At 40.3% G+C, this 24,351-nt stretch overlaps 1 protein-coding gene across 7 annotated transcripts in view; it reads left to right on the top strand.

The window, feature by feature from the left end:
• Nucleotides 1-24,351, top strand: part of FRY (FRY microtubule binding protein) — a 213,096-nt gene that overhangs the window by 163,846 nt on the left and 24,899 nt on the right. For all 7 annotated transcript variants that reach the window (XM_081951786.1, XM_081951780.1, XM_081951782.1 and 4 more), the window contains 12 exons: nucleotides 5,993-6,191; nucleotides 7,744-7,865; nucleotides 10,319-10,506; nucleotides 10,891-10,985; nucleotides 12,755-13,362; nucleotides 14,089-14,186; nucleotides 14,281-14,451; nucleotides 15,741-15,881; nucleotides 17,159-17,338; nucleotides 17,776-17,937; nucleotides 18,229-18,303; nucleotides 20,956-21,126. In XM_081951786.1, the coding sequence (XP_081807912.1) occupies nucleotides 5,993-6,191; nucleotides 7,744-7,865; nucleotides 10,319-10,506; nucleotides 10,891-10,985; nucleotides 12,755-13,362; nucleotides 14,089-14,186; nucleotides 14,281-14,451; nucleotides 15,741-15,881; nucleotides 17,159-17,338; nucleotides 17,776-17,937; nucleotides 18,229-18,303; nucleotides 20,956-21,126 (2,210 nt within the window). The remainder of the gene's footprint in view (nucleotides 1-5,992; nucleotides 6,192-7,743; nucleotides 7,866-10,318; nucleotides 10,507-10,890; nucleotides 10,986-12,754; nucleotides 13,363-14,088; nucleotides 14,187-14,280; nucleotides 14,452-15,740; nucleotides 15,882-17,158; nucleotides 17,339-17,775; nucleotides 17,938-18,228; nucleotides 18,304-20,955; nucleotides 21,127-24,351) is intronic.

Raw genomic sequence — 24,351 nt, forward strand, 5'->3', positions numbered from 1 at the left:
TTTATTTCAATTTTGTTTGAATTTAGGTGTCATTACTTTCATAATTCTGTGGTGGTCAACATAGAAAAAAATGGATATAACAAAGATTCCTTTTCTGCAGAAGCACATTTTCCTGTGATTGTAGAGACAGCAGCCAGACTCTGTATGCTCCGTCCATTGACCAATCGGACTGAGTCTACACTTATGATGTCATCAGGCCCTTGTGGCTCCTCCCCAGTTTCGGACTCAGTCCAACCTGGACTGGCTGTGAGAATTGATCTCTCCAAAAATTAATTAGATATTTAATTGGTGATTTTTTTCCATAATTTTTTTAATTCCTTTTAATTGGTTCCTTAAATAATCCGTTAGTCTACCAAATTGGAGGGAAATTCAAGCTGCTCTCTGGCTGCCTCTCCTCAGCCGTCTGACTGCCTGCGGCCATGAGTTCGCTCAGGAAGCCTGCCTTGCATCAGACCAGCCAGCTCACGAGCTATGGCTCCACGGCTGTTTCCCAGTGGCACTCCTTGACTCTGGGCACTTGGAGGGATGCGCAACCAGCCGTTTTGCGCACAGCGGTTCCAGGCAAGTCCGGTGGCCATTCTGCAGATTGCCTGTCCCCACTTACTATCGGTGGCCATTTTGTGGGTCGGAAAAGCCTGCGAAGATAGCGGTGGCCATTTTGAGGCTCGGAAAAGCCTAGGAGAAAAAAAGTCAGCCATTTTGGATGCTTTAAAAAAGGTGCGAACTCTACAGCAGCCGTTTGGAGTGCCCAGCAACCCAGGATCACCCCAGGTGGATCAGGAGTGCCTGGCCAGCAAATGGGTGAGACAGTTGCCTTTCTTATCGGGGTGTTGATTTATGTTTTGGGAGATGGCTGATCCAGTTATGGATATGGATGCAGGATTAGAGGAGGCAGGGCCATCAGGGGCAAAGAACAGCAGGAAGAGGCAAGCCAAAGAGGCTCCTTCCTCAGGAATAAACCCCAAGGTCTCTAAAACGACTACCAGGGCAGAAGAGCGCAGGCAGAAGGCCCTTGAGAAAGAATTTCAGAGGACCCCAAAACAACAACAAATTCTAACTGCTCAGCCCTCCCTCCCTCCCCGCCGAAGATCACCAAGTGGCTTCCACAGCTCCACCTGTCTTGCCTTGCATGGGCCCTGACCCCTCCCTGGCCTATTCAGATGGGAAATTATCTTCTTCGGAGTTCTCATCTTCTATGGAACCTGACAACAGATGCAATTTCTTTGATGTCCCCTCTCAATAGGGAACGCACCTTGGAACAGGCTTCCCTCCCGGTTACACATGGTTCTTGGGCCCCCGCAACCCATGTACACCTCTCCTGCTGATAGGGCAACCATCATTGCTGAAACCATTAAACAGGTCATGGCTGCTGGTCTACAACAGCACCCCCAACCTGCTCCATCACATGGCCATAAGCACAAATCTTCTGTTGTGGCTCAACAATCTGATCCCTCTACCTCTACTTTTCAGGCCTCAATTGGCGGGGAGCAAGATAATCTGAGGGATTCAGACCTGTCTGATGATGAGGTGGTCACCCCAGATACCCCTGCCTTTACTGGATTATTCAAAACTGATCGGTTTAAGTCCCTTCTGCTTAAGGCCATTAAAGCTGCTAACCTACCATCTTCTGCTTCAGCTTCTACTTCACAGGAAAAACCGACAGAACCGGCTTCATCTGAGGGTTCCAGTACCCCATTCACTGAACCCACTGTGATTCCTGTTCCCAAGATCTTCCTGCACGTCATCCAGAAGCAGTGGGAGTCCCCAGGCACGGGCCCACAGCCGATCAACCTCGACAAACGTCTCTACAACATTGCACCTGACCTCACCAAGTTCTTCGAGACTCCCCCAGTAGACACACCGGTTGCAGCCCTGTCTTCCCCTACTCTGGTCTCTGGAGTCCCTAAGGAGGTTCTCAAGCCTGAGGAGAAAAGGTCAGATCAAACCTTAGTCAAAAGCTATCAGGCTAGGGCCTGGGCTGTTAGGGCATCTATGGCCACTTCCTTTTTCTCCAGGGCGGCCCTGATTTGGATTGAACAGCTTCAGGAGCTCATCGCTCCTACTAACACTAGATCACATAGGGACCTCAACAAAATCAGCACAGTGGTTGAATTTGAGGCTGATTCTTCCCTTAATGCGGCCAGGTTCGCTTCTAAAGCCATGGCCTCTTTGGTCACGGTCTCAAGCCATGGCAGGTGGATGTGCATACCAAGTGGCGCCTGGCAGCCTCCCCCTTCAGTGGCACCCAATTATTTGGTAATCCCTTAGATCCGTACCTCACAGAATCTAAAGACAAGCGCAAGGTCCTTTCATCCATCTACAAGAAACAGGACAGTCGGTCCGCTCCTTTCTATAGGAGATTGCCCTTTCGGCCGGTGGACGGGGCAAGTTCCTTCCCTCATCCACAATGCTAATCCTACACTCCCAGACAGGGATCTCACCAGGACAGATCCAATAGAAACATACAGCGTTTCCCCTCCAAGAAATCTTACCGTGGAGGAGGCAACCGCCATTTTTCACGTAGGAAATGACTATCTGGACTCTCTTCCAATCGGAGGTTGCCTGGCGTTCTTTGACCACCGCTGGGAGGAGACCACAACAGACAATTGGGTACTCAAAACTGTCAAATTTGGTCTCATGCTGGAATTCCTCTCCATTCCCCAGGACCACTTCGTGCCATGCCCAGTCTCTCGGTGTCCTTGCAAGAGGGCACTGATGGAACAGGCCATTCAGCACCTGTTGGAGATCAGGGCCATCCAACTGGTTTCTCCCCATCAGGAAGGGCAGGAGTTTTATTCCCGTCTGTTTGTAGTACCAAAGAACTCTGGGGGATGGAGAGCAATTTTAGATCTAAAAACATTGAACCGCCACATTGTCTATCGGCGGTTCAAAATTCATTCTCTGCACACCATCCTCCAGGTGATCAGGAAAGGCGACTTCCTCATGTTGGTAGACTTGGCCGAAGCTTACTTTCATATCCCCATCTTCATAGACCACCAAAAATATCTCTGCTTCTCCTATGGGGGGAGACACTTCCAGTACCAAGCTCTTCCGTTTGGTCTAACCTCTGCCCCCAGGGTATTCACAAAGGTACTGGCACCCCACATCAGGTCATCCCCAATTCGGATTCTCTGTTACCTGAACAACATCCTCTTGTTGTCCAGGTCTCCGGTTCAGGCAGGAAGAGATCTCGCCCTCACCATTCACACCTTGCGGCATCACGGGTTCGGGGTGAATCTCAAAAAGAGTCACCTTGTTCCCAGCATTCGCCTTCTCCACCTCGGGGTCTTGATAGACACCATGGCGGAGAGGGTGTTCCTATCCAACGACCGCATTCTCAGTCTGAGGGAACTTGTCAGGAAAGTGCTACGTCTATGCAAGGCGTCCCTTCTTCTTCTCTACCAAGTCTTGGGCAAGATGGTACCTTGCTTTGGGATTGTTCCGTGGGCCAGGTTTCACAGCAGGAGCCTTCAATGGTTCATGCTTCCACATCAAAAGGCCGACAGGAGCAGCTCTCTTCTCTGGGTCCCCCTTCCCAGACAGGTTTTACACTCTCTCAAATGGTGGCAGGCCCCCGCGATTTTGCAAGGGACCTTGTTCAGAGATCCGTGCCATTTCACTCTTACGATGGACGCAAGTCTGACAAGATGGGGGGCACACATGCAGGACCTAGTGGCTCAGGGTCAGTGATCCCTCGAAGAGAGCCAAAACAGCATAAATTGGCTAGAATTGTGGGCGTTTCACCTCGCCCTCAGACACTTCCACCACAGAGTTCAGGCCCGTCACATATTAGTCCTCACAGACAATACCACGACCAAGGTACACATAAACAGACAGGGGGGAACTTGTTCCTGGTCCCTGATGCAGGAGTCCAACCTGTTGTTCCAGTGGGCGGAATCTCACCTGTCCTCTCTCAGGGCAGAGCACAACTCAGGGGTCTCCAACGTCCAGGCAGATTGGCTGAGCCGGACAACGATACATCAGGCGGAGTGGAGCATCCATCCGAACCTCTTTCATCGAGTGACACTACGATTCGGCCTCCCAGTCCGAGACCTGTTCGCGACGGCAGACAACAACCAGGTACCCAGGTATTACTCGAGGTTCATGGACCGCCATGGCAGAAGGAGTAGACGCTCTCAAGTGCCAGTGGCCCAGGGGTCTCCTGTACACATTTCCGCCCCTGCCCCTCATTCAGAGGGTAATTTAAAAAATATTGGAACAGGAGACAGAACTATTGCTGCTAGTGCCAAATTGGCCACACCGGCCTTGGTATGCCGACCTAATGAATCTGTCAATATCCACCCCATGGCACATCCCATGGTTTCTCCTGTCTCTACACCAAGGGTCAGTTTGTCATCCCGAGCCCTAGTGGCTGCAATTAATGACATGACGATTGAGCGGCAAGCCTTAACAGCCGATAACATCTCTCTCAACGTCATTGCTACCATTCAGGCATCACGCAGAAGCTCTACTAACCGCATTTATGATGCCACTTGGTGGACTTTTGCACTGTGGTGTTTCAACCAGACTATTGACCCACTTAGGGCATCCATTCCACAGATATTGGACTTCTTGCAGAGGGGGCTTTCCCCTAACATGCTACGCTGACAGGTGGCCGCTCTGGCCTCTGTTCTGGATGGCCTGGCATCCGAACATCTACCTTCTCACCCATTGATCCTGAGATTTCTCCGTGGAGCATCCAACCTTTGTTCCCCTGCCATCCATAGATATCCGACTTGGGACTTACCTCGTGTCCTAGAGGCTTTGACTTCCTCGCCCTTTGAACCTATGAGGTCCGCTTCTTTGAAACTGTTGTCCTTTAAAATACTGTTCATGGTGGCTATAACCTCAGCCAGACGTATTTCTGATTTGGCATGACTTGTACGTGTTCCAGCCAGAGTGAGTTGTCTTGAGACTGGACCCGACATTCATACCGAAGGTGAATAGCGGTTTCCACAGAGGTCAGGAGTTGACCTCTCCCCGTCACGAGAGGGAGCGGAAGTGGCACACGCTTGACGTACAGATTGTCCTCAAGATCTACATCGGCCACACCACCTCGTTCCACCACTCGGAAGTTCTCTTCATCTCCTTTCGCCAGGCCTCCTTGGGTACCAAGGCTTCATCGTCTAGTCTGGGGCACTGGATCAGAGCCTGTATTAAACTGTCTTATGAACTTCAATCCATACAGGTTCCTGCGAACATTACAGCTCACTCTACACACAGCGCTGCAACATCTGCGGCTTGGTCCACTCAACCCACGTTGGAAGAAGTCTGCAGGGCAGCCACCTGGACTTCTCCCACAGTCTTCATACATCATTACAAGTTGGACAAGTATGACGCGGCCTTTGGGCGCAGGGTGTTGCAACAAGTGCTTGTGCCCTAATAGTCCTTTTTTTCAAATTTCCCACCCTAGTGGACAGCCCAGTCTTTGGTACATCTCAGTCTGGCTGCTGTCTCTACGATCACAGGAAAATGGGCATTGGTTCTTACCTGATACGCTCATTTTCTGTTAAGAGTAGAGACAGCAGCCAGCTCCGCCCTGGTATGGGTCACGCGAGGGAATTCCTTGTGCAGAGGAGAGAGATACAGTGACTATGGACTTTCACTTTTTGTTCACAATTCTCACTTGAGTCTACAGTTTTCCTTCATCTGAAACTGGGGAGGAGCCACAAGGGCCTGATGACATCATAAGTGTAGACTCAGTCCGATTGGTCAATGGACGGAGCCTACCCAGTCTCGCTGCTGTCTCTAACAGAAAATGAGCATATCAGGTAAGAACCAATGCCCATTTTAGACACATACTTCTGTTTTAGTACTATATTCTAACTGGATCTATCTATTTCAGATTTTTCTTCAAAGGCATATTTTCATATTTCTTAATAAAATATATGTGTGTGTGTGTATGCATGTGACCTCCTATCTCACAGTGACTGTAATGTAGCAAAATTATGACTTCTATGTTTATATAGATTTTTCCCCACGTTTTTGCTAGGTGGTTTTGACTTTCTGCGGGAATATCAGTCTTCCCCTGTGCCAGACTCTGGGCTCAGCTCTAGCTCCACTTCTTCCAGCATCAGCCTTGGAGGAAGCAGTGGAAATCTCCCACAAATCACCCAGGAAATAGAAGACATTGACCCAACTGTGGAGACAAATGAAAAAGCAAACAAACTAATAGAGTTTTTAACGACCAGGTAACTAAGGCAGAATAAATATCCCATTTTAATTTTTAAAAGCAGTATTGTGTGCTTTTAAAAGAATTTGTGTCATTCATAATTCATGGGAAAAAAGTATCTTTCACTAATAGGTTTCTTGAATATAACAGCATGGGCACTATGTCTCATTTTCTGCTTTACAGTAAAGTAACAGTCAGGTTTTGCAAATGCCATTGAGGTTCCCTCTTTCTAATCTTAGCCAGAAGTGAACTATTAAACAGGTATAGCAGCAGGCCTGTCAAACTGCCGGCCCCCGGGCCAGATACGGCCCACGCAGGCCATGCTTACCCCATCTCCACAAAGGCACAAAACATCACAATACATCACAATATGGCCCGCAATGTGATCAGGTTTGACACCTCTGAGGTATAGGAAACAGATGTAGAAAGGTATTTGACTTGCTTGGAGCAGTTTATTTCAAGAAGAGTATAATACAATAATTCTTTTTCAGCTCGCAGATTGCTTCTTAAAAGATATAGCATCACTCTATGAAATAAAAATTGGCACTGTCACTCAAATACTTCATTCCCCATTAAAATTCAGAGCAAACTCTTGAATTAATATTTGTTGATATTTTTCATAGTTAGCTGAAATGAGATATACTTTCTGCATCAGAGACTAAAACTGTGCTTTTCATCTTTTCTTAGACCTATTAAAAATTGATAAACATATTTATACATTGTGCACATCAGTAGTCTCTTAGAACAGTTAAAAGGCTTACCTAACTTTCCTGACAATACAACAAGCTTTAGTGAGAATGAGCAAAGAAAGAACCATAATTCAATGAAAGGATATCACCTCAAGAGGGCATTATTTTGCTTTCTATTGTGACCATATAGTGACTACGAAGCTCTTCCTTCTTAGCCATTTAACATGAGGGTAACATAATTCAGAACTTTTCATACGATTATTTGCTCTTAATAAGAGTATCAAAACGGTGTCTTCCTTTCCCAAAATTGTGTCTATAGAACTATTGGAACCTGAATTCCTGGATTGATTGAAAGGCACCTGAATGGGAAAGGTTGCTATAGTCAAATTTGATTCATTTCCTAATTAGAGTGGTATATTTCTGTGACAAATTGACCTCTTTATTGTAAGAATGAAAAAAAATGTGTTGTGTTTGGATAAATGAGGCCTAGTTTGGTGCAGTGGTTTAAAGCACTAGGCTAGACCCTGGGAAACTGTGAGTTCTACTTTTGCCTTAGGCACAAAATCAGCTAGATGATTGTGGACTGGTAATTTTTCTCAGTCCCAGAAAGGAGAAGGCAAGGGTAAATCACTACAAAAATGTAGCCAAGAAAAGTGTTTGACAGGAGTCAAGATTGAATCAAAGGTATGCCCTCTCCAAGTTTTAATAGAATTAATAGGATTGAATCATTGTTTATTTACTAAGACTTTACACAAAGTTATTGTAAACCATTTGCCTATGGTCTTCATCTGAAGGAGGATGTATGGGAACTGTGCTATTGTGTTATGCTATTTAAATTTATTTTAATCTCAAAATAAACATATCAAATTTCTGATTTTTAAGGGCATTTGGTCCGCTCTGGTGCCATGAAGATATCACACCCAAAAACCAGAACACAAAAAGTGCAGAGCAGCTTACCAATTTCTTGCGTCATGTTGTGTCTGTCTTTAAAGATTCTAAATCAGGTACTAAACCAATTGATTGTATAACACCTTTACTTAACAAGCAGCTTTCTCTCATTTTATTTTGCTGGACAAAATCCCAATTTTCATAATAATGGTTTATAACAGAGGCAGATAAAATTGAAGAAAATCTGATTTTCTCAGGATTCAGGTGAGGGTTTTTTCCAGCATTCCTTAGGGATTCAGAGACAAAATTTGCAAAACCCTTTAATCCCTTGTTAAATAAATCCATTGAATTCTTCACTAAAGAGGACATAAAGCTCTAAAGAGTTTTAAAGACATTTCTTCAATTGGAGACGAGCATGGTACATTGGAGATGCCTGGGGCATCTTATCTGGCATCAGTTTGATTCTGTTGGCGCTGAGAAAATGGACAGAGTCTTCAATCTGCATGGCCACTGGTGATTTATATCTATGCCCCTTCTGCTTGATTGAGGCACCTAGGAGGTGACATCTGGGTGGATCCTAGAGATGAATTATTCATTCTTGACAGAGAATGATATTCTTGGCACCATTTAAAGAGGTGTTTATACATCCCCTTTACAAGAAGCCATTACTGGACTATCACTCTTGATAATTTTCATTCAGTCTCCGATCTCTCCTTTCTAGGGAAGATGTTGGGTAGCGATTGTGTTGCAGCTCTAAAGGATTATTTGGGCCCTTCCAATCAGGTTTCAGATCCGGATACGGAATGAAACAGCATTGGTCACACTTTTGGATGACCTCTGGCAGGAGCGGAATGGAGCTAGTACATCCATCCTGGCTCTTCTTGACCTCTTGGTAGATTTTGTCAACCATGGTATTCTTTTGATCTTTAGGAATTGGGATTCAGGGCACACTTATGCTGGTTCATCTCTTTCCTATGGGACTGGTCCCAATCACCGTTGATAAGGAAAGAGATGTGCAACTGCAGTCCTTGATTTGTGGGGTACTGCAGGGCTCATTGCTGTCTCATCTCCTTTTTAACATCTACATGAAATTGCTAGGTGAGATCATATGTCACCATAAGAGGAGGTACCATCAGTATGCTGATGTTACCCAGTATACTGAGGTCCCATCCCACCTAATCAGACAGGGAGGGTGTATTGCATTTATATACCTCCATCCCAGGTGAATTAAATGATGCTGTAAACCTTCTTTCATGGTGCCTAGAGACTGTGGGGAACTGGATGGGGCACAAACAGGCTGCAACTGAAACCTGGTAGGATGGAGTGGCTGTGTGTAGGTTACTTTGCATCTGGGAGCTAACATCATTGGTCCTGGATGGGGTTGCACTGCCCCAGATGGACCTACTGTATAATTTCAGGTTCCTTATGGACTCACAATTCCTGCTCGAGAAGCAGGTGGCAGTTATGGCTAGGAGGGCCTTTGCTCAACTTCATGTTGCACATCAATTATGCCCTTTCGTGAATCAAGAAGCCTTTCTTTTAGTCACTCATGCCCTAATTATCTCCTATATGGAAAATTTCAATGCATTTTACATGGAACTACTCTTGAAGAATATCCAGAAGTTGCAACTGGTGCAGAATGCAGTGGCATGAACAGTTTTGAGAGACTCTCAGACATGTAACACCTCTGCTATACAAGCTGCATTGGATACCAGTTTGCTTCTGGGTCCAATTTGAAGTTATCAAATGTAAAGCCCTTTGAGGCATGGGACCAGCCTTCCTAAGGAACTGTCTCATCCCAATTACATTGTCTGATCCCACCGGATCAGATGGGGTGAGTGGGTATTGTAGATTCCATTGGTTAAATAATTTTGACCAGTGGATCATGTTTGGAACTTCTTACTCCCAGAAGTGAGATGAGACCCCATTCTTTTGTCTTTGCAAAAGAATATTAAGACCAGCGGTGGGATTCACTTACCTTCCCTACCAGTTCACAAATGTGAGTGCATGCGCTGCATATGCGCACCGCCTTCTGTGCATGCGTTACATCAGGAAAGTATGGGTGGAGCCTCCTGCAGCTGCCGCTACCAGTTCACCTGAACTGGAGAGAACAGGTTGAATATCACTTCTGGTTAAGACCTGGCTCTACCAATTGGCAGTTGATGAGTGGTATGGACCTCAGGCGTGACTGGTGATGTGAGAGTGCTCCCTCCATCTTTTTTTTAATGTGTAATAACTTAATTTCAAGTTTGTCCTTAAGTCTGTTAACGTTGTATTTATGGTTTTATGCCCCTATTTATGTTTTTATGGTAAATTTCCCAGAATTATCTAAATGAGATGGCTGGTGTAGAAATTTGATAGATAAATAAAAAATGCTTCAGATAATCATTTTCACATTAACTTGCCTTTGCTTCCTCCCTATGATTAAAAATGTAAAGGTTCTTGACAATGTCTTCCTTTATATTTTTGTTGCCTCAAAAATGAAAATTTGCAATATATATTTCAAATGCATGAATTATCTATGATATAATATGACATTGATCCTGGCTTGGTTTGGTTTTCTCATCAGGCTTTCATTTGGAGCAGCATCTTAGTGAAATTGCGTTGCAAACAGCTCTTTCTAGTTCCTCAAGACATTATGCTGGCCGCTCTTTTCAGATATTTCGGGCTCTAAAACAGCCACTTTCAGCACACGCATTGTCTGATCTGCTGTCAAGATTAGTGGAAGTTATAGGAGAACATGGAGAAGAAATTCAGGTATAAATACTATCCTAGCTCATCTTTGTAGAAACATAAGAAATTGCCTTTCATTGTTGGACGATCTAGCTCAGCGCTTTTCACAAGGACTAGCAGTTTCTTTTCTAGTTTTTTTTCCTTAATTTTAGTTTAGCAAATATCAAATGTACGCATCACTTATCATAAACAGTATCTCTTTCACAGTTAATTCCAACAGTCATGCTAGAGTCTGTTTGAATATTTAATGAAAACTAAAATTAGGCAGTAGACGTTTAATAATTCACATTACTGGTAGTAATGGAATGATTATATTATTGTTGGGAGCTTAAGAGGGGTCACCATAGAAATCTTTTAAATAAGTGAAATAAATATACTGGAATGATCATATTTTTGTATTTTTGGCAGGGTTACGTTATGGAAGCCCTTCTTACATTAGAAGCCACTGTGGATACTCTGTATGATTGTCTGAAAAACAGTGATCTTTTGACAGTTTTATCACGGTAATGAGTTTTTCTATTCAATTAAATGTAGCGTTTTCTATAAATATTTGGCTATAGAATTCAGAAAGCAACTGCCTGTTGTCGGAGTTCCAACCGATGCCCTAATAAAAGCAAGAGCCCCAAGCCATTTAGCAAGAAACACCCAGTTGTTTATTAGGAGCACCATGTTGGCACAAACTAAGTGAAGGCAATTGTGACTTTACCCAGTTCACACCTTGCCTCTGACCCTGTTGTCCCCTACCCCCAAGGTGTGTCACATTTCCCAACGAAGCAATTTCGCAGGTCATAGAAGTCACTCCCTCCAGCCGTTGTGGGATTCCGTGGAGATGGCCTTGACTTCGGGCGACTAGGATGTGTTTTGTTTTGACAGAAGTATGAATCCTTTGGTGCAGCTGCAAGGTGCGATTTCCAATCCCCCTGCCTATGGCAACTCAGGAGCAGGTTAGGAAAGCTTCATGAGTTGACATTCGGCTTCCCTCACTTCCAGAAATTCGGGACTACACACATATACACAGAAGTGAGAATGTAATTCAAGTGCAAAATATACAGTTACAGTATAGAGATTCTGAAATATTGATAGAAGTTTATGTTATGTCAGCTCAACATCTGAGCCCACTTGGCATTTCAAAGAAATGGATCTTGTAAAAAAGTAGGCATTAGTAAATCAATTTGGGATATTGTTTGTTCTTTTTTTGTGAAATATTAACAGTGCCATAATTTATGAAGGCTGATATATTCCTGTTTCATTAGATAAGCTTACAATATTTAGCTTTCTATCTGGAAAGAAAGCTGAAGTCTTTCATCCAGATTTCAGCTGTGATAACAGCTGCAAGTGTGTCATTTACTTATCCTGTCAAAGAAGTTATTAGAATTTAAAGAACTGAAATAAAGCATCTACTAAAACTGGTATAGCTTGAGGTAAAGTTGCTTCTTATGTCAAAAGCCTCGGTTATGTTACATTTTGCAATGATGTGAATATATTAACATTTGTGAATGATTACGAAACATTTGATTATTGGAATACTAGTAGTTTCCTTGCTTCCCAGCAGTGAAGCACAATAAAATATGAACCCTTTTAGAGATGAACATGTTTAACCTTCACCTTAATGTAGTCCCCTGTCATGTCAAGTTACTAGTTTGTTGATAGAGTAGAATGCTGCATGAATAAACAGAAAAAAAGAGAAACAGAAAAGAAAATATTCTTCTGAATGCTGCATGAAAAATAAAATGTCTCGCAACAAGGGCGAGCCTAGCTACTGCTTACCTAGCAATTCGAAAACATGCAAACGCGAGTAGATAAATAGGTACCACTTCAGTGGGGAGGAAACAGTGCTCCATGACATCATGCTGGCCACATGACCACAGAAACGTCTTTAAACAGCGCTGGTTCAACCTTGAAACAGGGATGGGCGCCACCTATAATCAGCAGTAACTAGCAGAGTAAAGTCCATAGGAATTCCTTTCCTTTCTTTTCTTTGACTCAGTGCTGTATTGTATGCATTTCAATCTTTCATACAATAGTTCCATTATAATTTTACTCTCTGCTTTCTAAAAACAAGTGTTCTTCTTAAAACATAGGAGAAAGAAGATGGCTTGCATAGTGCACTTTTTGCTTTTGTCCCTTCATGATATGATCTCTTGAGCTCAATGAGCAGAAAATCTATGGAAGGAGTAGCTTTGTTTTTTTAACCTCTCATTGAAGATATTTCTGCTTAGTATTACAGCTGCAATTAAATTGATAATTTATTCGTATGATTGTTTTCTCTTAGTTCATCCTCACCAGACTTGACATCAAGTGCAAAACTGACAGCCAATCGGAAGAGCACAGGACAACTTAATGTGAATTCAGGAGCTGCCAGTGGCAGTACAGGCACTGCTGAGCGTAGCAGACATCAGAGGAGTTTTTCAGTGCCTAAAAAGTTTGGGGTTGTGGATAGAACTTCTGATCCCCCTCGCAGTGCCACTCTGGATAGGATTCAGGCTTGCACACAGCAAGGCCTTTCCTCCAAAACTAGGAGCTCCTCTTCTTTGAAGGACAGTCTTTCAGACCCTACCAATATTAACAATCCAACTAACCTGCTAGCCACCATTTTCTGGGGAGCAGTGGCTTTGATGGAATCTGATTTTGAATTTGAATACCTAATGGCGTTAAGATTGCTCAGTAAGCTACTCGTTCATCTGCCACTGGATAAAGTAGAAAACAGGGAAAAATTAGAAAAGCTACAAGGACAACTAAAATGGACAGATTTCTCAGGGCTCCAGCAACTTCTGCTTAAAGGTTTTACTTCTCTAACAACTACTGATCTCACACTTCAGCTCTTCAGTTTGCTGACTCCAGTATCACGTGTATCCATGGTTGATTCCTCTCAGGCTATAGGTACATCTAATACATGTTTCGTTTATTATTTTTTAATCAAAAATAAAATGAACATAAAATCCTGAAAGCTAAACTTGGATTTGGTAATACGTTTTTATATAAATAGCTAATTACAAAACCTTGGAAACAGGCTAAGCGATTACATAGGTCATAGGGTTACTGTCTATGCTTCCTGGTAAATTAAAATGAAAACGCATATTATGTCATATTCCAAGTTTCCCCATTCTTCCTTTACTTCACTCTACTTCTTTCTATTACTGAAGTGAGTACTAATTTAAAATTTAAAGAGGAATAGGAAAGCCACCTTTCTTTTCTTACCTTTAGCTTTCTGTCCAAGTTATTGTGACATTACTCCTTACCTCTATGTAAGAAGATGCCCAGTTAACCCTTTACTTTAGAAGAATGAAAGTATAATCTACTATTTTATCATTGTTATCCCCAGGCATAAAATCTACAAACAACACCTTCCATTCCATATGAAATGTTATGTGTATAATTAGTATACATTTATATTATTATATGCAATAATTAATAGCAATACATTTTGCAAATTAATGAAACGATAGACGACTCAAAGTACCCAATTATTATTTTCACATAATAATTAAGAAAAGAGACATGGATTGTATTTTTGATATATAATGTATGTTTTCAGTCACTTTCATTTATTATCATATAATACATTACAGTGTCACATGTATGTTTATTTCTATTTTTTAATGCCAGGATTTCCATTGAATGTTTTATGCCTTCTGCCTCATTTAATTCAGCACTTTGATGGCCCAAATCAGCTCTGCAAGGATATAGCAGAGAGGATTGCTCAGGTACTCTATGCTTAATATTATTTGGATATTATTAAATCCAGGGCTGCCTTTTTTTTCTTTTTCTTTTTAATGTATGTTGTTGTTAACTTGTTAGGTCTGTCTAGAAGAAAAGAACCCGAAGTTGTCAAATCTTGCACATGTCATGACTCTCTATAAAACACACAGCTATACAAGAGATTGTGCAACTTGGGTGAACGTTGTTTGCCGTTACCTTCATGAAGCATTTGCTGACATTACTCTGAATATGATTACTTATCTTGCTGAGGTATGTTTTAATTAGTTCATCTCTCCTTCTCATACTTCTAGCAATAGATTTCCTGAAAGATTTAGAACAACACTGAGTCTAAATACAGATTACAGAAATTATTTGTGATGTAAAAAAGGTGGTGATGATTATAGCCAATAACGCAGGGTTGGGTTTCACATTTTTTTTACTACCAGTTCAGTGGGCGTGGCTAGATGGGGGAGAATGTGACTGAGTGGATGTGGGCAACTTGACGTCACTCACGCAGACTCAGTCACGTGACCACCTCACCAAGTCATGCCCACCGAAACGGTGGCGAAAAGTTTTTACGGGGGGGGGGCCCTCCAGCCTCACCAGAGCTAAGGGAGCGCCTGCAAACTGCCCAGTAAGAAAACAAAGTTTTTGTCCTCCCCTACCCCCAGGACACTCTGCAGGTTCAGCAGGGCTGGGGGGAGAAAAGGAAAAAACGCCCCAATTTTTGCGAAAAATGAGCGAAAATGAGCCGTACGGTCACATGATCAACTTATTTGGCTGAACTGGTCCAAATTGGTAGGAACCCACCCCTGCAATAAGGCTGTGCAGTGCTCCAGTTTCCTTGGAGCAGGAGCAGTTTTAAATTTATTTATTTAAGCAAATTTGTATGGCTGCCCATTCACTCTCAGTGATGTTGGGCGGCTTACAAAAATAACAATCCAATATACAAACAATAAAAAAACAATATCCCCCCCCCCCCCCCCAATCAAGCAAGCCACTTGATGGCACTTCGGGTTCCTAAGGCCCATTGGCAAACCAGGTCTTCAGAGCCTTGTGAAAGAGTGCCAATATACAGTAAATGCAGCTTTAAAGCCACTATGTCACGGGTGTCAAACTTGCGGGCTGGATGCGTCACACACTAGCCACGCCTACCCCTGGTTTAGCGAAGGGGGGAAAGGTGTGATACTTCAGATGATGACAATGAGACACTGCAAGTTTGACACCCCTGCACTATGTGAGAGTGGGAAAAGACAGCTCATTTAAAGGGAAAAGACAGAATTCCTTTAAAGACTTATGGGCAGATGCTGCATTCATTTATATATGCTCCGAACAACCTTTTGAAATTAATTGGAAAAAATGTTCAGTGCTAATATTTATGTTTCCTAATTTAATATACATCTGATATATTACATATATATTTAATATATCAGATGTTCACATATTTTTGCTACACTAATCTATTTTCTGTTACAATATAAAATTCTAATCTTTAGCTGTCTACAGTAATTGTTATTATGGTTTATTTAAGGATTATGAGTTTGTCTTTTTTTTCACAGCTACTGGAAAAGGGGCTTCCTAACATGCAGCAATCACTTTTACAAATAATCTATAGTCTTCTTAGTTATATGGACTTATCAAACTTACCTGTTAAGCAGTTTAACATGGAAGTACTAAAGACCATAGAAAAATACGTACAAGTAAGTATATTTTGCTCATAGTACTTGTGTAGAAATCAGTATTAATTCACTCATTTCTTCCCATGTCTCTCGGTCTCAAAGGCCTAGCATTCTTCTTCCTTCATTTAACATTGTTAAATAAATGGGGGATTAGCACTTTGCCTAACGTCTTTCTTGGTATTGCAATGTATGTCAGAAGTAATCGCAGTGTAATTAAATCTGCAGGTACATTGTGGGACTCTGTATAAAATTCTGCACCAATTAAATTCCTCTTCTACAGAAGGATAATTGAACTTCAATTATCACAAGCAATTAACACAAGCAAAATGTGTTTTCTGCTAGCAGTTTCTGATAATTTTGCAATGTAGCAAGTTGTCTGACTTGTACAAGCTGCAAGGAGGTTAAGAACAAAATAATGGGCAACTTTGGCAATAAATTGTACAGTAGATGACAGATATTAATTATGGGCAAATATGATGTTAATATCTGCCTGGTGGTATTTAGTAAAATACTGTAAATATACATTATGAAATGATCCTTTGTATGTTGTTGTTTTTATTATAGTTACTTTATTCAGGAATTGTTAAAACCAAAGTTTCCAGTAAATACTTGTATGTTAAATTGGCATGGTAAATGTGTCTGACATTGTTAAATAATGATAAAAGAAAGAAAGACAGAAAATAGAACCAATGAGCAAAGACATCACTATACTCCTCAGCCTGCTATTTTAAATTTGTTAATTGTACAAAAATAATACACTTTCATCAGTAGATAGAACATTTACTATTTTTATTGTTCTAGAAAATAAAATAAATCTGGGAATCTTCTCAAAATATTCAATATTGTCTTGCTTTCTCTTAAACTAATGTTTAGAACACATAAAAAATGCCAAGATATCTGATTCTGTGCCAAATAGAAGGCTAACAAGAAGCCGTGATAATATTTTGTAATATTGCTAACATTTCCTTCTTTTTGTATTTAGTATATGGTTTTTTTTAACATGGAATATTTCAAATCATTATTATTATTATTCAATTGTATCACAGCGGCCAGTTGGTTCGCCGGATTTGGCATTGATTACTAGTCGGGCCACACCCAGGGGCCTAGGACATCATCATCATCATCATCATCATCATCATCATCATCATCATCATTATTATTATTATTATTATTATTACAGAGTAGTCAGATTTTCTGTATTCAGTACAATCAGTCTCTGATGTATTTAATGTTACAAATATATTTTTGTTCAATGTGTGTGATTGTATGTGAATATTTGTGCAAATATTTATTTACAGAGCATTCACTGGCGAGAAGCCCTGAACATACTTAAATTGGTGGTTGCACGCTCAGCAAGTCTTGTTCTACCCTCTTATCAGCATAGTGATATTTCAAAAATGGAAATACATTGCATCTGGAATAATACATCCAAGGAACTGCCTGGAAAAACTTTAGAGTTTCAGTTTGATATTTCTGAGGTACTGTATTTACCATAATTAAGATAGCAATAGCATTTAGGCTTATATACTGACCCACAACACTTCATAGCTTTCTCTGGGAGGTTTACAATGTAAGCGTTATTTGCACATTGCCCCCAACAATCTGTTTCCTCATTTTACTAACCTTGGAAGGATGGAAAGCTGAGTTAACCTTGAGCCCAGTCAGGATCGAACTCCACACTGAGGGCTGAGAGCTGAATTTGCCTGCAATGTTGCACTTTAACCACTGGCCCAGCAGTCTACATATTATAAACTAATATTACAAACTAATGATTTAAGCAGAATAGGCAATTTAGCCATTATTAATTAATAGGATCATGTACAGATCAGAGTTAAACCACATGCTAAGAGTTGCTATATGCACTGTGAGAACGATATATGTCAATTTTAAATTTTTATTGATGTTTTACTTTAAGACGCCAATTATTGGCAAGCGGTATGATGAGCTGCAGACTTCTTCGGGTCGTGATGGAAAACATAGAATAATGCCTGTCACAAGAAGCACATCTTCAACATCTTCGGGGTCTAATTCCAATGTCCTTGTGCCTGTTAGTTGGAAAAGACCTCAGTATTCCCAGGTAAATTTCTTACTGATTTTCTATAATTCTCTAATTGTTTCATTCACTTTAGTTTTAATTAGTGTTCAGAAATATAGAAATATTGTTTAACAAGTACTGAAATATCGAGGATCCAAACTGCACCAAAGTAATATTTTGCCAGATTAAATTATAATTAATTAAAATTATGAAGAATTAGAGCCAGTTTTGGTTTTCTTTACAAGCATTCCTAATTTTTCTCTTATTAAAAAAAATCATATGTATAACATTATTATTTTAAAAATCTCTTCTTTCACCTTTATTTCTTTAAAGAAAAAAACAAAAGAAAAGTTGGTGCATGTTCTTAGTCTTTGTGGTCAAGAGGTTGGTCTGAGCAAAAATCCCTCGGTAAGTGTCATATTTTTTCTTACACCATTTGTGCACAATTAATTTATATCTTCAGTTTAAGATACTATCTTTCATTTGCCTGACATAGTTCTCCTGTACTTATGGCTCCTGCTGGATTTGCAAGTGGAGGGAATGTTGGCTTTTGACAATCTTTGGCTGAGGTGCCAGTTGTGAGCCTATCTAGAATGGAAGGCTCTGATACTGGGGACTTATGCCCTTATCACCACTGGAATAATAATGCACTTTACGTGGACTGTAGCATATCTTACATGCCAGCAGACAATACAATACAATACAATGCAATAGCAGAGTTGGAAGGGACCTTGGAGGCCTGCTAGTCCAACTCCCTGCCTAGGCAGGAAACCCTATACCAGTGATGGCGAACCTATGGCATGCGTGCCACAGGTGGCACGTGGAGCCATTTGTCAGGGCACGCGAGGAAGTGACTTCCGGTTTGCTCGGAGGATCGTTTTAAGCGTTCCAAAGGCTTCAGGGAAGCCTCCGGACGGTCTCTGAAGCCTTCGGAGCGCTCAAAACAAACCTCTGAGCAAACCGGAAGTCACCGGAAGTCACTTCCGGTTTGCTCGGAGGGTCGTTTAGAGCGCTCCGAAGGTGTCAGGGAAGCCTCCGGACGGTCCCTGAAGCCTCCGGAGGGCCTCCTGGGGGGGCGCGGGAAGCTCTTTTTGCCCTCCCCAGGCTCCTATAAAGCCTCTGGAGCCTGGGGAGGGAGAAAAAAGCATGTAAAAATGGGGGGTTGCGCCTGTTGTGTGCGCATGCGCACTGGGGGGGTCGCACATTGTATTATGGGTGTGGCATGCCCGCACATGACCCCCCTGTGCTCCCCCCACTTGTGGCACGCGAGCCAAAAAAGGTTCGCCATCACTGCCCTATACCATTTCAGACAAATGGCTATCCAACATCTTCTTAAAGACTTCCAGTGTTGGGGCATTTACAACTTCTGGAGGCAAGCTGTTCCACTGATTAATTGTTCTCACTGTCAGGAAATTTCTCCTCAGCTCCAGGTTGCTTCTCTCCTTGATTAGTTTCCACCCATTGCTTCTTGTTCTGCCTTCAGGTGCCTTGGAGAATAGTTTGACTCCCTCTTCTTTGTGGCAACCCCTGAGATATTGGAACACTGCTATCATGTCTCCCCTAGTCCTTCTTTTCATTAAACTAGACATAGCCAGTTCCTGCAACCGAGAAGAACTGCTCTAGCCATGTAACAGCACTAACTTCCAGTAGGACATAGATGCAATTTAAATTATTGACTTAAACATACGAAGCCCAACATAGGTTTGGCTCTGAGTATAATCAGGACTATCTCCTTCACGTGCAACAGGTTTAACAAAAGTATAGATGTTAAGTGTTCTGTGTCTATGCAAAGTGCCAAAATGGTGGTGGTCAGCAATAATGCTTTTCTGGGTTGCCATGCCATCTTCTGGATTGTTACCCACATGGATATCATTCCAAAAAGCCATCATCAAAACTTTTCTGTAAGGCCTTAAAGGTATAGTTATTTATACTACGTACTTTGGGGCTGGCACCTGAGGTATAATTATTGTTTTATTGGGCATTGTTTTGTTTAATTATTTAGCTTTATAATTTGATTGCATTTTGACAATCAGTCAAAATATCACTCAGTCTAATACTCAAATAAATAAAATACATACAGAAATACATTTTTTTCCATGAAGGGCATTATTTTGTGAAAAAACTAATAGGTTCTAACATATTTAAGCCAAAAATGCAAAAATTACCCTGGTCTTTCACATCATCCCATTTGTTCCTCTCTATCTCTTCTATCCAGCATACAATTGGATAACAAATTCTTCTGTCCATTATATAATGCAGTTTAATAAAACACATTGTGTTAATTTTTAGCTGAATTTTGTCTTTTATTTTATACTGACACTTCCTTTGAGAACTCTATATGCCCCTTATTTTTAAAGTGCAAATCTATATTATTTCTAGTAAATGAATTAGTAAAAATGAAAGTATCTGAAATATTGGGATTGCCTAATTTTTGAGCTGCGATTTATTTTTTGTTTCAGGAATTCTACAGTAGTGGGACTGTATTCTCTCAAACTTTCTGCTGTAGGGAATGCCCAGTATCAGCATCTAGACTAGTTAAACTTTAGTAGAATAATAGATAGTGCATGCCTATTTTTTTCATTTGGCTTATTTGCTTATAGTTTATGATCACAGTCTATCAAGAAGCAACTCTGCATTTTTCTGCAAAAAAAATTAAATTTAAAAACTAGGTCAGCAAAACTAAAATGCTTTCTACGTAATCCACATGTTTTAACTTGAACAACTCTGGGGAGTGGCCGATTTTATGAAGCTCCTTGAATGTTATTTTTGTAGTTGCATCTTGTTTCTATAAATGCTTGGTTAAACTAAGACCCCATCGGTCTGCAGCCATTAGAATGTAATTGGATGGGTTTCTACAATTCAGAGTTGTGTCTTTGTTTAAGTTTAATCTGAAGGCGCTTGTCCAACATAAATAATAAAAAAGAATCTTCTAAAAATACTCTCTGAAGGAATTAGGTGTGTACTGAAAATACTGTTTCTGAATAGTCCATTAGTTTTAGGGCTAGTAGAAGGAACCGTAGAATAATTTTTAAAAGAAAGTCATCCCTTTTCAATGTTTAGGTCATTTTTTCTTCCTGTGGAGATTTGGATCTGATTGAGCACCAAACTAGTCTGGTAGCTTCAGAAGACGGACAACGTGAACAAGAGAATATGGATGATTCTAACAGTGAGCAACAGTTCCGAGTCTTTCGAGATTTTGATTTCCTAGATGTGGAATTAGAAGATGGTGAGGTACGGTACATTCTTTTTGAAAAACCTTTACTCTTGTCATAGATTAAGTCCCATATTTGCCCTTCGAAGTAGTAATAGTGTTCTGTTTATATTTTAGTAAGTGCATAACTGAGTAGCTATAATCTTGATTTTGCATGAACATTTTCAGAACGTTTTTAACAGTAGGGGGTAAAAGGAAATAACACTCGGCAAGTTACCATGCCAAATATATTTTAAGGTTTATGTTATTTTGCTGCCCTGCATGGAAACCTTAGCACAACGTTAGAGCTTAATAAACTACTCTAATACTAAAATTGAAGCTAAACGTCTTGTTTTCCATACATTAAAATAAAACACAATACTTTAATCATTCTTAACCATCTGCCTGACATGCTGATTGATGATCTGAATGCATACCTCATAAACTCATTGCACAACCATTATAAGAGCAGGCAATTACATCAATGACTTTCCAGAAAGCTAAAGCTTTCTCTGTGTAAATCTTTAATGCTTCCACTACCTTAAGAGAGTGCACTTAGAAAGCCTGGTGGTCTGTAGAAGAAAAACAGGAGCTTGAGGGCCTGTAATTATGTCTCAGCAGGTAAAGGTGTGTCTGTTTTAATCGAAGTTGCTGAAAAGGCCTGCTAGCAGATTACTAGCATTTAATCTACATGTCTTGTTTATGTTTTTTTATTTTATTTCTAAATAATATTTTTGTAGCTAATATGGATCCCTTCCCTCTAGAAATAACTGCTTCTGGTTAACTAGAGAAAAGATCAGCATTTGGTGCTAAAGAACACTGCTTAGTGTTCTGACAATATCTCGGCCCATTCACTTCTGCAAAGAAAAACAGACAGTGAATGTAGGAAAGAAAGGGGATTCATAAAATAAGAAATAATTTAGGGAAGGTAATACTGTGAGCCTCTCCTCAAGCCTGTAAATCAGGGGTGTCCAAACTTGGGACCTTTAAGACTTGTGGACTTCAACTCCCAGAATTCCCCAGCCAGCTATGCTGTGCTGTGCTGGCTGGGGAATTCTGGGAGTTGAAGTCCACAAGTCTTAAAGTTCCCAAGTTTGGACACCCCTGCTGTAAATAAATCCTCTTGCCACATTAAAGATAAAGATCCCCTATATAACAGGTCAGATATTGGCTGTCCTGAAGAGGGAGAGACAGGACAAGTAGTAGCAACAATTTGGTGTCTTGATCTGTTCAGGATACAAAGTGGAATGTATGTATAGTGGAAAAAACATGTTCAGTAACAATAGCAATGTTGCTAGGTGGTGGTGTAATATGTTTCCTGTTATTGACTCTTAACTTCTTTGCCCTTAACAAATAAAAAAATAAAAAGCAGATTCTGTCTCAGGGAAGAAGGTAACTGCGTTTTGGTTTTCAAGAAATTTCTATGCATGCCCCCTTCATGTCCCTCTGAGTACATTAGGTCTTCCTCCCTGGTTAGTGTGTAGAATTTGGCTCATTTTCTTACTGTAATAGATCTGCTCTTACAAGATATAGAAACGAATTAATGTCAACAAATTAAACCTGTTCTAGGATCCCCCCCCCTCCCCTTTTAGCTTAATTTTTTGTGAATATGAATTTAATTTAGTTGGATCATTTAGTTGGGTTAAGAGAAAAGTGATTTAGTATTTTAATTTGTTTTTCAAACCAATGTTACAGTATTTTGAGCTTTTAAAAATGAAATACAGGAATAAATTGGTCAGCTGCAGTAATGACTGTAAGTATATTTAAATCAAATATGTTTACACAAGCTTTTCTTTATTTGTTTCCTATTTGTTATATCTGCTATTCAGGAACTTCAGGTAAGATAATGCTATTTGAACTCATGTGCTAGTAAATGTAATGCATTGTTTGTATCCTATAATATTTACCGAGCCACTCTTTCAGTATGTGTATGTTTGTTTACATGTATGAAAGTTTTATACTTACACACAGGTTTAGAAATGTTTTAGAATTCAAAGGAAAGTGTTTCAAGGTTTTTATAATATCCACAGTAAGACCACAATTCTCATTCATTGTGAAGTCTACAAATCATGAGTTTGACAAGATCAAATTTAACCCACTTATTTGTACATTCTGGTTGCGGTTTAAATATGACAGGATTTTTGTAAAACCATAAATTATGTATACCTTAATTCTTGCATAATTATTATGAGAGACGGTAGGAAATGTAGTGTTTGCATTTTCCAGAACTGTCTTAGCACTTCAGGAATCCTTGGGAGTTTTGCACAATTGCCTAGGAGATCCTGTCAAATTCTATTCTGTGATAGCAATTGTGAGAATAGCAAAAGAAGCAATATATTTTTTGATATATTGTCTTGACAGATGACGTAGGAAATATTTGTGGGAGGAAAATATTTATATCAATAAGCTATCTAAGTATAACCTTTTCATTTTTATTTTTATGTTATCATTGTAATAAATGCCGTAAGAAATTCCATACTGTTAGATTAGCACAGTTTAAAATCTTATAGAATATTGCTTTCTAATAGGGGCTCCCAAAAAGTAAACTTTCAATTCACTAGCACAAATAATGAGTTTTTGTGCCATCAAGTTGTTTTTGACTCGTAGTGATCACATATAGACAAATAATAAGAGCAGTCTGTTAATGTTAGACTGTGCCACAAGTGGAAAAAAGTGCAAGGAGAATTGGAGTACATGCTATTAATCAAATTCATTCATGTTTTAAGCTAATTGTAAAGATCTTCAGTGCTTTCAATGATAAAGATTCATTTTTAGAAGTGAGCAAACCTGTCAACATATCAATGACTGAAAAAAAAACTATTAGAAGTTCTGCCCAATTAAATCCTTTAATACCTGTTTCTATGGAAGCAAGTATAAGTGCACTATACAATGTTAACATGGAAGATTTTTAAAAATTAAACTATTGTTAAATAAGAAATATTCATGTTTTTTACACATGGAATAATTTTAGGTTTATTTTTTAGAAAATCAGGATTAAAAATAAGGGCTCTTTTGATTTTGGAATCTTGAATTAATAATTGAATTATTAATTCAATTAAGTGTTCCATTTTATTTTCATTCTGCTCTACAACATGATAGATATATAGATGATAGATAGATAGATAGATAGATAGATAGATAGATAGATAGATAGATAGATAGATAGATAGATAGATACATACATACATACATATGATAGACAGACTGACTGAGCAAGCAAAGTTCTCAAATATTTTGGGATTTTATATTGCTCCTGTTATCGTAAA

Source organism: Natrix helvetica (assembly GCF_964273705.1).
Source record: "Natrix helvetica genome assembly, chromosome: 4".
Lineage (NCBI taxonomy): Eukaryota > Metazoa > Chordata > Lepidosauria > Squamata > Natricidae > Natrix > Natrix helvetica.